The following is a 16,660-nucleotide window of genomic DNA, read 5'->3' as shown; positions in this document are numbered from 1 at the left end:
AAAAGGATAGTTTCTTTGATAGATGGTGTTGGAAAAACTGGATATTCACGTGCAAAAGAATGAAACTGAACCCCTATCTTACACCATATGTAAAAATTAACCAACAAAACAAACATGCAATCTACAGAATGGGAGAAAATATTTACAAAACATGTATCTGATGAGGGGTTAATATCCAAAGTATATAAAGAACTCATACAATTCAATGCAAACAAAAAATCTGATTTAAAAAATGGGCAGAGAAACTGAATAGACATTATTTTTTCAAAGAAGATATACAAATCAACAGGTACATGAAAAGGTGAATCAATATCATTAATCATCAGGGTAATGCAAATCAAAGCCACAATGAGGTATCACCTCACACCTGTTAGGATGCCTATAATCAAAACATTGCTGATGGGAATGTAAGTTAGTGCAGCCACTATGGAAAACAATATGGAGGTTCCTCAAAATATTAAAAATAGAACTCCCATATGATCCAGGAATCCCACTTTTAAATATCTACATATCTTCAAAGGAAATGAAAATAGGATCTTGAAGAGATATTTGCATTCCTGTGTGCATTGCAGCATTACTTACAATAGCCAAGATATGTAAACAACCCAAGTGCTCATCAGTGGATGAATGGACAAAGGAGATGTGGTATAGTATATAATGGAATATTCAGCCATGAGAAAAAAGGAAATGTTGCCAATTGTGACAACATGGATGGAGCTTGAGTGCATTATACCAAGTGAGATAAGCCAGAGGGGGGAAAAAATACTGCATGGTATCACTTTATATGTGAATCTTTAAAAAAGCCAAATTCATAGAAACAGAGAATAGAAAAGTAGCAAAAAAAAAAGTTTTTCTTTTCAAGACACTATAACTTCGGTACACAACCTGTTTTCTTAGGCTCAGAGGATACTGATTCAACAGCATATAGAGATATGCCCACATAGGGATGGATGTTCCCACTGGGCACAAATTTGTTCTGGAAGATGCTGCTTTCCATTCTTGTAGTGAGTTTGCAAATCTCTGAAATAAACATATGACCAGGTGAACTGTTTTTTGAATAGTAAGTGTTTCTTAGTGTTCAAACTAATTAATAGTTGGCCTTCATGGAGAACAAGGGGACACTGAGAAACCAAATCAAGGAAGTTGGTTATGGAACTGGATTTAACTCTAGGACAGAGAAAGTAGTAAAACTGGGATTCTGAGTAACTTGTTCTGTGAGTGTTCTGCAAGACGAGCAAACATTTCTAATAAATTTTAACTTGATAAACAAGCGATATCTTGGAATACAAATAGTATGTGATGCCAAATATCACATGATCACAATTAAGGTGATGATTCTTGAAAATTCGCTTTGATATATGAGTGCTTTGGATTACAAGCATGTTTCCTGAACGAATTATGCTTGCAAACCAAGGTTTTACTGTATTTTGTTTTTAGGCAAATTGTTATACATATACATATGCAAATTATATATATATGCAAATTATATATATATACATATATATGTGTATATATATATATGTGTGTGTGTGTGTATATATATATATATACATATTTAGAGAAAATTCAAGGAAATGAATTTTTATGATCCCATTAACTGTCATGATTACTACCCAGTAGCGAGGCCATGGTTAAAAGATGGACCAAAGGAGAAAAAAGTACGTTTCATAATTTTGAATTGTATCATACAAGCCTGAACTTGATTATATCCTTGTATATATTAAATAGAAGATGCTGCTAAGAGGATTCTTTAATGCTGGGGTGAGTCTTATCTCTGCTGAATAATAATGTATTGTGCCTTTACCCAAATCTTGAGTATTTCAACTTTAACAGAAAATCACCATTTTGATAACTGCTTGATTTTTGTGAAACCTTATTTCACTACTGTCTTGATACCTTAAGCTGGTACTAAAAAAAATGTTCTTATAGAGAAGAAGAAGAAAATACAAACTGATTTTATGTTCTCAGGAGAGAGGATTACTTAGAGCTGGAATCATGTGCTACAGATATTTATGTATTTGTTTATTCTCTAACTATGTAAGGTTCCCTCAGATGCAAAAAGGAATACTCACTTCTAAGGGTGGTAGTGAAGCTCATATCAAAAGAAAAAAAAACATTAACAGGAGGCTCTTTGTATATTGTAAGTGTTTAAAGAATTGTAGCTATTCTAATTATTTGAACTACTGTACTGAGAGGGCTTTCTAGACTAGCAAATACTATGAAAATGTAAATTACATAAGACTCTCATTGCATTGTTGAATTATTATGTGGGATGTACTGGCAAGAGAAATTTTGCATAAAGAGAAACAGTCTTAGAACTTGCCCAATAGAATTTGCATATAAAAATATGGAATAGCCTTTTTTTTTTTTTCAACTTTTTAAATTTATTTTTGGGACAGAGAGAGAGACAGAGCATGAACGGGGGAGGGGCAGAGAGAGAGGGAGACACAGAATCGGAAACAGGCTCCAGGCTCCGAGCCATCAGCCCAGAGCCTGACACGGGGCTCTAACTCACGGACCGCGAGATCGTGACCTGGCTGAAGTCGGACGCTTAACCGACTGCGCCACCCAGGCGCCCCTGGAATAGCCTTTTAAAAAATAGTGCTTTTCCCCTCCCTCAAAAAAAAAAAACAAAAACCAGCAAATAAATTGTAGCACCATGACTTGCTTTTTATAGTCAGCATTATCGTAAAGATTGTGCCCAGTCAGAATAAAGGCCAACACATTTTAATAAGTCTGTTAATAGCTTACCTTACTTGACTTGCATTCATTGTAAATATCCCATAGAAAAAAACACACAAGCCAACAAGTGCTGCAGGAATCAGCATTCCAGTATACCATCCCAGCCAAGCAAAGTATAGCCCAATCTTCTCACCAAAGTATAGCCTGCACAAGAAAGCCAACTCTTAGCTTAAGGTAACGTAAGTAACACTACAAATGTTGCTGTCACACCTGGTCAGAATTTGATGGATATAACAGCTCAGTTCCTGCTCAGTTCCATGTAGCGTATCTTAATATTCCCACTTGCTAATGAATCCAATGATGGTGATGCTATTTATCTTCAAACATTAGAAGGGGCAATTTTATAAAATGTATTCTTTCTGTGTCGAATTTCTTAATATGGCCCAACTCTTGCCTTTCTCCATTCTCCTAGTAGAATCTCTTTGTTTTCCATGCACTGAACTATAGTAAACCAAACTACTTTTGTGTGAATTAGGGAAAGAAGTCTCCCCTATAGGTAGATGCTGAGAGTAGATTCCAGTTCAGTCTCCATCTGCACCCTTGGCCAGACTCCCTTCTGCTAGACACAATCTGCACAATTATGTTACACTTTCCACAACAAAAGTTAACTTTGTGGTTCCTGGAGCACATGATTCTTTCCTTGGTTAACGCTGTTCCCTGACTTTGGAATATTACATTTGACTCTCTTACCTTGTCTGGCCTGTATGCATCCTTCAGTTTGTATCACTTCTTACAAGAAGCTTTTCCTGACTTACACTACAACCCTGGGTAAGATAGCCCTGATTTTGCTCCTATACTGCCCTTACTGACATTCCAGTGTCCTAAATTTACAACACTTTAAGACAATTAATTATCTGTCACTCTTCCCTTTCTCTCCCTCCCCATAAGACTGCAAGTGCCTAGAAGTGGACCTGTGTCTTGTTTCACTAGCTCCCACCACAGGGAGTATTGAATGAAGCTAAGGAAATGAATGTGTTTTATTTTCCTTGAGCTGACGAGCATAGTTTCTATGGAAATGGCAGATGGATAGGACAATTCTAATGACTACCCAATTCTCTCTTTTCACGAAGTCTTCTGACAATACCAACTGCTACACAGTTTCTAAAGCTCTGATAAGAAATAATAGTTTCCTGCATTCTTTACTACTACTTGGTCTCTATCTTCTAAAAATGGCTATGTAACACAATTTTGTCCCAGCAATAGTTTTAAAAATTGGTGTTTTACTATTCATTTAGGAATACTGCAATTGGGCAGAGATTCTTTGTTGGGAAGAAATTTTTCTTGTTATTTTTCCCTTCACAAGGCTTCTCTTTCTGAAAATTATTATTTTTCTCTGTATTATGTCAATTAAAATTTTGTATATTCTACCAGGTGTAGAAATGGAGTCATCCTCCATGAAGGATCATTTATCTAAGTTTTTGTTTTTACATTGATTTCTCCTGGGAGACATAGATCAGTGGTCCATTCACTTCTCATACAACGATAATGTTCTACTTCAGAGGAAAGCTTATATTAACAGGTATTTCAAACAAGCCATTTATTCCTTTTAACAAGTGTTCCTCTGTGAGAAGAGTAGGTTTTTAGCACATATTACTAACATAATGGAATGCCTTTACAATAACAATCATAGAGCATTGCACAGACAACCCTCCCTTATACAGACAGAATTCTACTGAGATTTTCGATTACACATTGTTGAAGTCCAGAGGGGCAACAATATTATTTGACAGTAGTTTAGTCACATAGGTTACAGCAGATTTTAGATCTGGTTCAGGAGAGGGAGAAGCTATTTCCAGGCAGAGAAAGCTGATGAAAACCCCTTTGACTTTGAGTACTGGTATTCACAATCTTCTAGGATCTCTAGAGGTATCTCAAAAACCATGAGAAGGCAAGGAGGAAGAGGGGGTGGCTATTGGCATCACTCTGCACTACCCTTCACCCATAGTCACTCTCTTTTGATCTGATTTGTATTTCGGTAACAAGCAGGTTCCTGGAGAGGAGGAATGCGTTGAAATGCTATCTATACTCTTTTATGGCCTTCAGCTTGGGCGGTTCCTTCATCTCCCCTCTCTCTCTTCAGCCACGTACACACAAAATATATGATTTTCATAAGCAAAAATTTCCTTCAATGATAATATCCAAATAGTTGGTAATAGTAGCCAAATAACTCTATTTATCACTTGTTGAAATGACCTGAAGCAGCAATGGCAATGTGTCCAGCAAATAAGAGAATTATTGACACTGAAATGTTTGCTTGAAAATACCAACTTTGTTTTAGTACCTAGTAAATACGGTTCTGTGAACCAGCACATCTCACTGTGTTCACGTATCCCTAAAATAACAATTCATTCCCCTACATAAATCAGAATCTGATAATTTGTTATGATCGAAAGAATTATAATAAACACATCTCGATCTGGGATATGCCCAAGTTTGAAATATGTTTGAAATAAAAATGGTTTGGTGCTGGATATTATGATCCGTACTTCCAGATCTTTGTGCTAAGCTTTTCTTTTCTGCTCTGTGCCCCAGGAGGCTCACCTTCATGGACTGTATCACTTATGCTCCTCCCTTCCTCTGGCTTCCTGATGGACTTGTTGGCCAACTGAAGGTACCACCAGCAGAAGATCCCAGGGTGTGATCAAAGAGATATTGATGTATTGATTATCCTGACTTTCTCCCTCCTGGTGCATGGCCTGGCCTGAGCTGCTTTCTTCCTAAGACTATAGCTTCTGTCAGGCATCGCCCTCTTCTGTTTTTGCCCAATCCTATCAACTCTTCCTTCCCCTTGTTCCTCCAGGCCTAGGATTGATGACAATATCCAACTTTTGCTAGTCTCTGGAAGCTTTGTCATCATCATGTTTGCTCCCTTGATACTATTTATACTTCTGTATATAATTCTTTTATTAAATTTTCTTCAGATACTCCTTCTATTCTTTCAGTTCTATCAGTTTTCTTCTGGGAACAGTTATGAGTTATTCTTGATATTTATATTTCATAAAGAATTCAAAATATTAACATATATAAACTTATGAATGCTCTTTTTTCTTTCATTCTAAGAATATTTATAGTTAGCTAGAAACTTAAGTCCTTTTTATTATATATTTTCCTGATTTTTTTAAAAGAACATATTATCCCCCACAAAAATTAAATAAATCATGAATATGACAATATTTGGAGACTAATTCAGTTGAGAGCAGTTACTCACTAGAAATATACTTCCTGGAATAGAGTAGATACACACAAAATCTTTGTTGAAAGACAAGTATATGCATAGATGCCATGTTGGTCATTTTCCTCTTTGCTCTCAGATCCATTTTCTGCCTTTCCCTGTTTTGGTTTGTTCTCACAGGGAAGTCAATTACACAGGTTCCATTGTAAATAGCTCCTGGTTAAGTTGGGCCAGGAGTCAAAGGTGGAAGGAAGAGGGAAACAAGATCTTTCCTTCTTTCTTGGCCATCCTCCAGCATAGCCATGCCTTCTCCATGGTTCCACTTCCAACACTCAGTTTTCTGCACACAGTCCTAGTCATGGATGGTATAGCTCCTGCCCAAGGGCCCAAGGAGTGGGCTCTGAAATATACACTATCCCATTTTCCCTCCAGCCTTAAGGTTGTTAGCAATTTTTTGCTGTTGCCTCACTATTCCTGCCTGATTTCCCAGCTTTCCTATCCCCTGTATAACCAAATCCCTAAGTTAAGTTTCCTTTATTGAAAGACCTATAGTGGCTTCTTTTTCCTAACTGCATCCTGAATGATATAGATGATTTGGTGGCTAAATTAAATAATTCCAAATCTATGAAAATGACAACAAAACAGCATAATAGAGCATCTAATATTGATCCATCCACATTACCTGATTAAATCCAAGGGCTGATGCTTATACCACATTCCCCAGCGTGCCCAGCGCTCATATAATAGATGCCTATTATTCTGAGGTCCATGCGTTTTGATGGGTTGGCTACTCTTGTAGGCTCCCTGAAACACATAAGATAAGTTGATACACATTCTCTTAGTATATGTGAACTAAATTGGAACTGCTTTTACTATTTTTTTCCCTACAGAACAATTTAACAGCTTATTGAAAGCTGCAGAAATTTTAAATTTAAGCCCATCACTGGAATAATGTAGTAATGCCTTTATATATTTCTATTTCATTGAAAATATTCTGACAGTCCCTTAAAAATCCTTTCTTAAAGTCCCTTTTTAAACCAATGAGGTTCCTTTCATTTAAAATAAAGAATTTAGGTTTTACTGTTTGTAACCTCAGGCCTTTTAATAAACACTATACCCTCACCATCATTGAGAGAAATTGTTGTAATCTTTACTTCAGAAATTAAGAGTATTATTCTGCTTTAAGAAGCAATTCAGTCCCAGAAAATACTGATTTCATTTACAGAGGCTAAGAAGGCAAATGTTCAATCAAAAAGTGTAAGAAGTCTACGTCACAATTGCTATTCAAGGTTTTAAATTCTAGAATACTTAAAACTTAATTTAGATAAGATATTCCAAAAATGGACACATTTTCAAGTTCTTTATATCTCCCCTCAAAAACTATTGCATGGGTTACAATTTCAGACACAGAGAATATATATGCCTCATAGAGGACAGTGTTTCCTGAAGGCTGAGCTGCTTTACACTTATAATAAAAAAGGAGGGCAATAGATATGGCAACTCTATTTTCTAAACCAAAACTTAGGACACAGGATTTGACAAACTCCCTCTCATTCCAATGTGTGATTCTACTTTTATAAGCAGTTTAACCAAATTTTAAAACAAGTGGAGTTATGCCTTAGCTTCTTCATGTAGATGATGAGAACAAGAATAAATATTAATGATTTCTACCACAGAGGAGCTTTGTGAGGGTCCACTTGGATAATCACTATAAAGTGCTATGCATGCACATATGAAGTACAAAATCAATTTTAGTTAATTTGCAGAGTTTGATATATTGTGGCCATTGAAAAGTAGAAAACTATCATCTGAGTGATCCCAGACAACCAGGGGTGTGAGTTCCTACAAAGAGAGAGGACACCTTGAATCATGGTCTGCAGATGCCTCAAGACTGAAATGAGAAACACATGTGGATTTTACCTCTGGTCTTCTAATGAAATGGATAAATTGATTAGGTAAAGATGGGAGTACAGGTAAAGTGCTGAGGGGCTTCAGGATGGGCGACTGCAGAATGTGCTACTCTGGCATGTAGATGATTTCTTTTTTTTTTAATTTAATTTAATTTTGAGAGACAGAGAGAGAGAGAGAGGGTGTGCTTGCACAAGTGGGCACATGAATGGGTACACAAATGTGGTAGGGACAGAATGCGAGGGAGACAGAGGATCCAAAGCAGGATCCGTGCTGACTGCAGAAAGCCTGACTCAGGGCTCAAACTCACAAATCATGAGATCATGACCTGAGCCAAAGTCCACCGCTTAACTGACTGAGCTACCCAGGGGCCTCAGCATGTAGATTATTTCTAAGCTGAAGATAACTAGGGCCAATAGACTCAAGAAGAGTTTTTTACCTACCCCTTAACTTCTTAAAATAATTTAGATAGGAAGCCTATGAGAGGAAGAGAGGTATTACCAAAGATAACTTTTTTTACATAAGAAATACTTATCTACAAGACATGGCAAGCACTGGCTCATCCAATATTCGTCCTCTCATCGTCCTATGAATTGTCTCCCTTCCCTGTCCCTTCCCTCCACAAGTCCCAGATGCCTGCCCTCTTCTTCTTAGCTCAGGATAGCATATAAACCTCAATTGCCTGACTGCTGGAGAGGCTCTCATGTCTTTGCGGGGATCCTATACATGCATAAGTAAATTTGCTTTTCTCCTATTAATCTGCTTTATGTCAACTTAATTATTAGGCTAGCCCAAGAACCCCAAACGGAAGAAGAGAAAAGTTTTCCTCCTGTGGTGCAGTTCAAGTTTTCTTCCCTAAGAGAGCCCAAGGTTTTTAAAGGCTAAAGATCAGAAGCTAAGAAGATGAAAGTGAAGGTCAAGATTTCAAGCATGGGGTATGTCCATTTGGGAAAGATTTGTTTGCTTATGCAATTGGACTGGCTTGTTAAGGTAGACTGCTTTGAGATCAGGTAAGTAAGGGAAGGTGAACCAAAATCTCAGCTTTCTTTCAGTCATTCATGATCATCTTTTTAAAATATCTGATTTCCTTCCCAGTGGTCACCTCCTCAGTGGTCAGACATAGGTACTTCCTGGGTTTTAGGAGCTAAGCTTAGAATCCCTAGTATATCATTGTTTTAATTCTGCTCAAGAACCTCAACCATACTGTTCTGGGTTGACAGTGACACCAGGTAGCTGTAAGAGAAAACTGACTGCAATGATGACCCCTGCTGGTCCATGTATTTCCATCTCTTTTCAGAGAACCATGTGCACTCAGTGACCACCTCCCCTACCTCTTCATAATAGTCCCTTTCTCCAACCAACACATAACAATGAGTGGGAAAATGACTGTTATTTACAATCGATTCCTAATAGTTTCCAAATTTCACACAAGAAAGTGTCAAACTGTTAGAACACAGACTAGTTATATAGGTGAAATTACTTACACAGAGAACAAACGAAACCTTCTTTTGCTATGAAGCTCTCCCAGGGCCTTAGGTTTGCTACACTGAACACTTCACCCCTGACAGACTACGTCAAATCTGACATAGTGTTTAATCTCTTTGAGCCTTGTTTCTGAATCTCTAAAATGAGAAAATAATAATATATACCCCCCAAGATTACTGTCAGAGTAACAAGAAAATAGGTGCACAGGGCCTGTCTCATGAAACAAGCTAACATATTACCTGTTATTAATCTTTTTCCTACTGTGAGTAGGCATACCACAATGAATACAAGCACTGGAGTCTGGCTTCTTGGTCTTAAGTCTGTGCCTTTAATAGCTTTTCTGTGCCTCAATGATCTAGCTTAAAAAAATGGAGTTATTACTATTGTCTATCTCAAAAGGTTAGTCTATGGATTAAATAAGATAATCCATACAAAACACTGAGCTCAGTGCCAAATAGGAAGTGCTCAATGCTTTTTATTCCTTATGCGTTTTACTAGACTATGAATTCCTCAGATATAGGGATTACATCCTGTGAATCCTCAGCCTTTATAAATAGAAAGGATGGGTCTTGAGATTGCAGACATTAAACCTCTAAAGACCCCGTTCTTATTTCAAAATGCAAAATTGCCTTAAAAATTGTGTGTGTGTGTGTGTGTGTGTGTGTGTGTGTGTGCGTGTTGGGAGAGGATGTTCAAAACTGATTCAAATGTCGTTCATGACTCAGCAGTAGAATTCACCACAGCTTGGAGCAGGCATTTCTACTTAAAATTAGTAAACAGGTAATAACCTGGCAGAGAATCACGTAAATAATGGGGTATAGGTTTTTGTTGTTGGGTTTGTCTTAGGCACAAACCAGAACCTGCCCTGTTTGGGAGTGGTACGGATCCCAAGCTGGGTCAAGCATAGAACTCTGTGTTGGAACAGAGGAAGGAGGTCAGAGTGGTTGAACAATGTTCCTGAGTTCTCTCTGGGGCCACGACTCCTAATATGGGACAAATTGCACAAAGGTTCTGGAGCACAGGGGCCAGTGTGCAGCCAGAGATCATAATGGGGACTCAGAGAGGCCCAGGGCCACTTGCTGACTGAATCCTCTCACAAGACGGCAGCCAGACTTAAAAAAAAAAAATCAGCATTTTGATCATGAGAAACTTTTTTTTAATTGAAATTGTATTTCAAAATTACCTCATGTGGAGGAAAAGCTGCTATATATGAGCCATTATTTATAAGTTTACAGATACCTGGAAAGAGAAAAAAAAAAACAGTTTTTGAGTCTGTTGAAAGAAGACTTTCCTCTGGGGAAACACACATATACTTGGGACAACAAAGTAACTTAACAACTTAAAGCAACCCAAACAACACCCATAGCCACATCCCCTCTGAGGGCAGTGGGGTTGTGAAAGACTGATACTAAAGAATCTATTTGTGTCCTGACAACATTCAGCAAGGAGATTTCTAAGGTACTAACATATGGCACTTTGCCAGATCACGAAATAGGAGGCATTTTAATACCATTTATTTGGGATCACATGAAACTGGAGCAGGGTTTTTTTCTGCCTCAAAACAACAACAACATTTGGTCAAAAAAGCCAAGGAGGTGTCCTCTCAAAAAAGAAAAAATGTTTCAGAAGGATATTGGTCTTGTGAAATCTTTAATACTGAACCAAAGAGACAAACAGCAATATGTGACACTTCTTAAAATCTCCTCCATCTCAGTGACAGTGTAGTGAAATGGACATTCTCTTACTGTCTTTGTAAGATTAGATATTGGGAAACTTGGGGAGAATAACTTTTGTTGCAGTATTGTTTACATTGGTAAAGAATAAGATCATTGTACATCCAAAATTGGGAAATCATTTAATTATTATGGTACATTTATATAAGGTGCTTAGTAAATAACTGCAATTTATTGAATGCCTAGAATAGAATATTGTACAACTATTTACAATGTTTCAGACATACTAAACAACTTGATAAAATATTCATAAATACTTTTTAAGAGGGACAGAAAAGCATAAACACTGCATGACTCTAATAATGATATATATACATCATATATTATACACATATATAACACAACATATATACATATGTATACACACACACACACACACATCATTATTAGAATTATGCAAGTTTATTATGTATATATTCAGTATCATTTTGGGAGAGTGACAACTGGGTTTGGGGACTTTTAATTTTATTTTTATACTCTTCTGTGTATACTGTATGTTACACAAAGGGCATAATATCTTTGCAATCATTTGAAATGTCATAAAGACTACATAAGCACATAATGCTATCATTTAGACACACTTTTAACCTGTATTCTGGATTCCTCTATTTTTATTTCTTATGTAGAAAACTAGGTGTCAATTTTTTTTTGTAAGGATTTAGTATCCAAATTAGCTATTTTGACTACTCTGCAATAAGTAAATTATTAATCAGAGGAGAACCAAAGTCTGAACTTTCCTTTTTAAAAAAATGACTGACTTGAAAAAAATGACTTGACATAGTACATTTGACTTCTGTGGCACTATATTTTAGTACAATTCAGTAGAGACTGGTCCAAGTTTCCAGTGTGTGTCAACTTTTCATTTGTAAGGATTTTAGGACATAACTAACATTGAATCTCTTTCATGTCTTGTAATTTTCACCCTAATAAGTAAAAGACCAGCTCGACTGTTACCCACTGTTTTCTGCTCTGCACTACGTAAACTGCAATTTCATTTAATTTTTCTAGGTTAAATTTTCTTTTGCAATATACATGTAGTAGCAGCATACTGCTACACATTTAAGCAACACAGAAATTCAGAAAGTTAAAATTAGCTGTTATTTCACCTTCTAGAGATAATTTCTAAAAAGTTGTATATACATTCTTTCAGACTTTTATCTTTTTATAAATGTGCGTTTAGGAAATGGGATTACATTAGACTTATAGTTTGTTGTTTATTTGGGGTTTTTTAGACTTACAGTTTTTAATCTGTCCTTTTTTTCACATGACTATACATTGCAGATTTCTTTCAAAGTCAGTAAATGGAGAACTAACCACTAATTTTCAATTTTCCACAAGTAAGGGGTCTGTGTCATATGCTTTTTGTGACATATAGCATATAACAGATGTTTGATAAATTTGAGTCAAGAGTTAAGAATTGAGTTAAAAGAAGACCATGGGGGATGATGGTAAGGGGGAAAAAAAGTTACAGAGAGGGAGGGAGGCAAATCATAAGAGAGTCTTAAATACTGAGAACAAACTGAGGGCTGATGAGGGGTGGGGGAGAAGGGAAAGTGGGTGATGGTCATTGAGGAGGGCACCTGTTGGGATGAGCACTGGGTGTTGTATGGAAACCAATTTGACAATAAATTATATATATATTATATATATGTGTGTAAATAAATAAATAAATAAATATATGGAAAATAATAATGCAAAAAAAAGAACTGAGTTAAGAATAACAGTTTTAAATGGATGCATTTATGGCAACGAAGCTAACTTTTGTCAGTGCCTAATGATGGACAATTAAACTGTTTACAATTTTATTCTACTCTAATCTTTGTTTATAAAACAAAGCCACTATTAACAAACTTCTACATATATTATTCAAAAGTCTGATTATTTCTTTAAGAAAATTTTCAAGAAATGAAATTTCTGTTCCAAAGTGTTAGCACTCTTCATGTTTTGATATGATACATATGGCTAAATGCCCTTGAAGAAGTTTTTGTTGTTATTGTTTTATTTAGTTCTGTTTTACTGAAAGGCTGAAGAAGGGAATACTTAGAGTTTGTGCTCAATGCATTATATCCTCATATTTAACACATGAGGGCAAAGCTTCAGATGTCAAAATAAATATTTCTGGATATAATTAGTAACAGCAAATTCTACCCTTTCTATATTTTTAATTAGTGTTCTTACCCACTTTTGATATTCCATTTTCATATTTGGTGTGCTGTAGCATGTGATAGACTATCCTGCTTCGAGTAGCATTACTGAAGAATGTGTCCTTATTGTTTATTATGAAGCTGTTAAGATAAGGGATTTGTTTTAATATTCAAAGCAGAGCACAGAGTCCAGCAACAGTTACAAATTCGTAGGTCTTCATCCATCTGTTCTCCCATTAAAACTAATGCATGAGAGGTATAGTAAGTCAAACCATCCTCTTAAAAAAAATCAATTGGCAGAGACAAAATATACTTATAAATAATACAGACATTATCAAATATTCATTTAAGTATCTTTCAGTTTATAAGGAAGCTTGGATGTCCTCATATTTCTTGTTTAGCATGAAACAAGGATAGCATTAGATTGTCCATTGGCTCCTGTAAATTTTGTACTCCCTTAAGCAATATAGTGCCAAATAGAACACATTAAAAATTGATATAATTTGCCCATACCACACCTTCCAAGCTAATTTGTCTTGTTTTTAGAAGTTCAGCAACGAGTGACAATAGTTCTCCCTTTCCATTCATGCCCTGTACTCTACCCAGGTAGGAAGCTTTGCAAAGAGGAACCATATTAGAGCCAACAAGTAAAGAGCAAAAGGGTGGTCTTGACAGGAAAAGAAGGGTCTGTTTTAGCATCTACTTTGTCATATGCCGGGAGCCTCAAAAAAATGGAAGCATGCTCAATTTCTACTGCTTCCTTTTTCCAGTTATCTCTGTGACTAATAATCTGCCATTTTTTTTCTGGCACTTAGTACTGAAGTATTAGGTCTTCTATGATTCTTGTTTTCTCTTTACCATCCATATTCAAATAACTGCTGAACTAATCAACTTTTATACCTGAACTGCCCTTCTCTGGCTTTGAGCTACTAGGTCCTACTGCCTAGGTTATGAGAAGAATGTCCTCTTAACTGGCTGTCCAATTTCCAACCTGACCTTTCCAGCATAGTTATGATTCTTAGAGCACTCCTACTCTTAATGTTTCAGCATTACGTGCATAATTAAATTTTTCATTTTCTTCTCAGGTTTCTATTTTTGCATTTCAGCCTCTCCTTCAGTCTGATCCCCTACAGCTCTGGCTTCTTGCATCTGATTGTTCAAATTGTAGAATTTATCACACCTTAAAATGTCACACTTCTTTTGCTGTCTCGGCATTTTGCTGTCTCTAATGTCTTTCTCCCCACCTCTCTCCACCTTCCTCCACATTTTTACCTGCTGAAAAGGACTATCTTCTTCAAAAAGGCTTCCTAGATCCTTTCCTCTGGATGTAGCTTCCCCCTCTCTTGTACAAATGTGCATTGTATTTGTGTCTTTCCTAACACGTTGATTTTACTCTGCTTTGTTTCATGCTAATCTGTATACTTGTCCATTTTATTAGCCTCCAGGATTTTGATATTGTGCTTTTTGATTTGTACCTGACTATGCACCAAGTTACCATAGCTGCTCTGTGCTCTGTTAATTCTAATAATCAGAAGCAGTGTCCACACACTTCTTCTACCATCAGATTGGTTCAGAATTCTGTGAACAAATATTTCTTTAGAAGGTTAAGTTCAATTTTTTCATGGAGTTGCATTATAGAGGGAGAAAACACATGGTATATAAATTAACAAATAAGTTGCAGTCCCTGTCTTCACAGTATTCCCAGTGTAGCAGGGCAGACAGAAGTGTAAAGTAATAATTAGATAATATAGGATAAACATAAAGATAGGGAAATGCACAGTGTGAGACATTGGAGCATTGAGAGGCAGTATGAAACGGGATTCTGGACCACTGGACATGTTACAGAGGCAATAATTAATGGGAACTCTCTCCTCTCAAATATTTGATTTAATTCATTTGTTTCATCCTGCCTCTCAACATCTATAAAGACAGGGACTGTGTCATATCGTCAATTTTTATTATGAAAAAACTCAATAAATACTAGTAGAATGAATTTAGGAATAGAGACTTGTTGGGATGTAGACAAAGAATTATGCAACAAGTCCCTAAAAAAATTCTCATTCATCTTAGTTTCATACAATTAGACTCAAGTGGATTAAACTAATAAATACATATTAATTATATGTAATTATATATAATTTATTAATTAGAATAATCCATATTCAATCATGTTATTTAATAGCAATTCTATTCATATTACCATTATTGTTACTTTAACTGGGTATTTACCACCATCATAATTATTTTGAAAGAACTGGGAGCTAGACTGTTGGCCCATGAGTTTACAATTAATTATATTCATTACTTGAATGTCCCTAAATCAGCTGATCAGGAATTAATAATGCTCACTGAGTGCTATTGGTAAATTAAGTATAAAAACGTTTTAATAAAATGATACATTCTCTGACTTATTTGGCAAACAATGGAACTGTTCCAGGGTATTTTTACTTTATCAAAAACTCCTAGATACTGAAAGGTATCGAGGCAGGTGGTGGATGAAAAAGAAATGTGAACTTACTGGTGAATCCGTGCACGGCTGAAGGGGCCTGTATAGCAGTCTGATTCCTCCAGGTGTGGAAAAGCTGACTTGTCGAGAACCATTGGGTTTTGGGACATCCATTTTTTTATCCTTCTAAAATAATTTTGCACACTGGAACAAAGTCACATGAACTAGATTAGGTTGCATTCCAGAGTCATGCCTACCTTCCATCACCATTCCGAGGTCGGGGGGGGTGGGGGGCGAGGAAAGGAGTTCCAAAAAGACAGTCATACCCACACACGTGCATTTCTTTCGTTCTCACACAAAAGACATAAATTTCAAACCAAAGCAAACCTTGCATTTGCTTAAAGTCAGTGTAACTAGGTTATCCTTATGCAAAATATCTTATGGAAAATATTAAAAAATCATCATATATAGAGACAGTGGTAGGAAAGAGCATAAACACAATAAAAGCATGACACACCTATCAAAGTTGTGAGTGCATAGATGTATGTATGTATACCTATACATATGTAGCTATCGATTATTCCCTGATTCTTTGAAAAATCTACAGCAATGTGGCCCTACCAAAAAGAAAAAAAAAAAAAAAAAAGAAAGGAAAGAAAAAAAAAGAAAGAAATGAGTACAACACACCCAGCAGAGCTGTGAGCCTCTGCCTTGATAGAAACAGCAAGGGCTTTGGAGTCAAGCAAAACAGTTCAAAGGCAGCATGGCGCCACGGGAGCTGTGCAAACTGACAGATGTTACTTAACTTCTTGCCTCAGGTTCCTCACTCATCAAAAACATATTGACTTTGCTGGAGACTTGTAAGTTGGTGTCTTCTTAAGCTTGATTATTAACAAGTTGAGGCAAGGAGCCTTCGCAGTACTTTTAAGACTGATGGGCAAACGAATCCTCTGAAGATCTTGGTAAAAAGCTAATTCAGTAGGCCCAGGGTGGGGCTTAAGATCCTGCATTTCTAAGTAGCTCCCAGGGG

General features: G+C 36.4%; 1 protein-coding gene across 4 annotated transcripts in view; it reads right to left on the bottom strand.

Annotated features, from left to right (window-relative positions):
- ANO3 (anoctamin 3) overlaps positions 1–16,660 on the bottom strand; it is a 183,800-nt gene that overhangs the window by 82,346 nt on the left and 84,794 nt on the right. For all 4 annotated transcript variants that reach the window (XM_007098476.3, XM_042958503.1, XM_042958504.1 and 1 more), the window contains 5 exons: positions 15,703–15,834; positions 13,219–13,325; positions 10,491–10,546; positions 6,597–6,718; positions 2,752–2,886 (listed from right to left, as the gene is read on the bottom strand). In XM_007098476.3, coding sequence (XP_007098538.2) covers positions 2,752–2,886; positions 6,597–6,718; positions 10,491–10,546; positions 13,219–13,325; positions 15,703–15,834 — 552 coding nt within the window. The remainder of the gene's footprint in view (positions 1–2,751; positions 2,887–6,596; positions 6,719–10,490; positions 10,547–13,218; positions 13,326–15,702; positions 15,835–16,660) is intronic.

This window comes from Panthera tigris, chromosome D1 (genome assembly GCF_018350195.1).
Source record: "Panthera tigris isolate Pti1 chromosome D1, P.tigris_Pti1_mat1.1, whole genome shotgun sequence".
Taxonomy (NCBI): domain Eukaryota; kingdom Metazoa; phylum Chordata; class Mammalia; order Carnivora; family Felidae; genus Panthera; species Panthera tigris.
The sequence above is the reverse complement of the archived record's forward strand: the minus strand, read 5'-3'. Positions and strand labels throughout refer to the sequence as shown.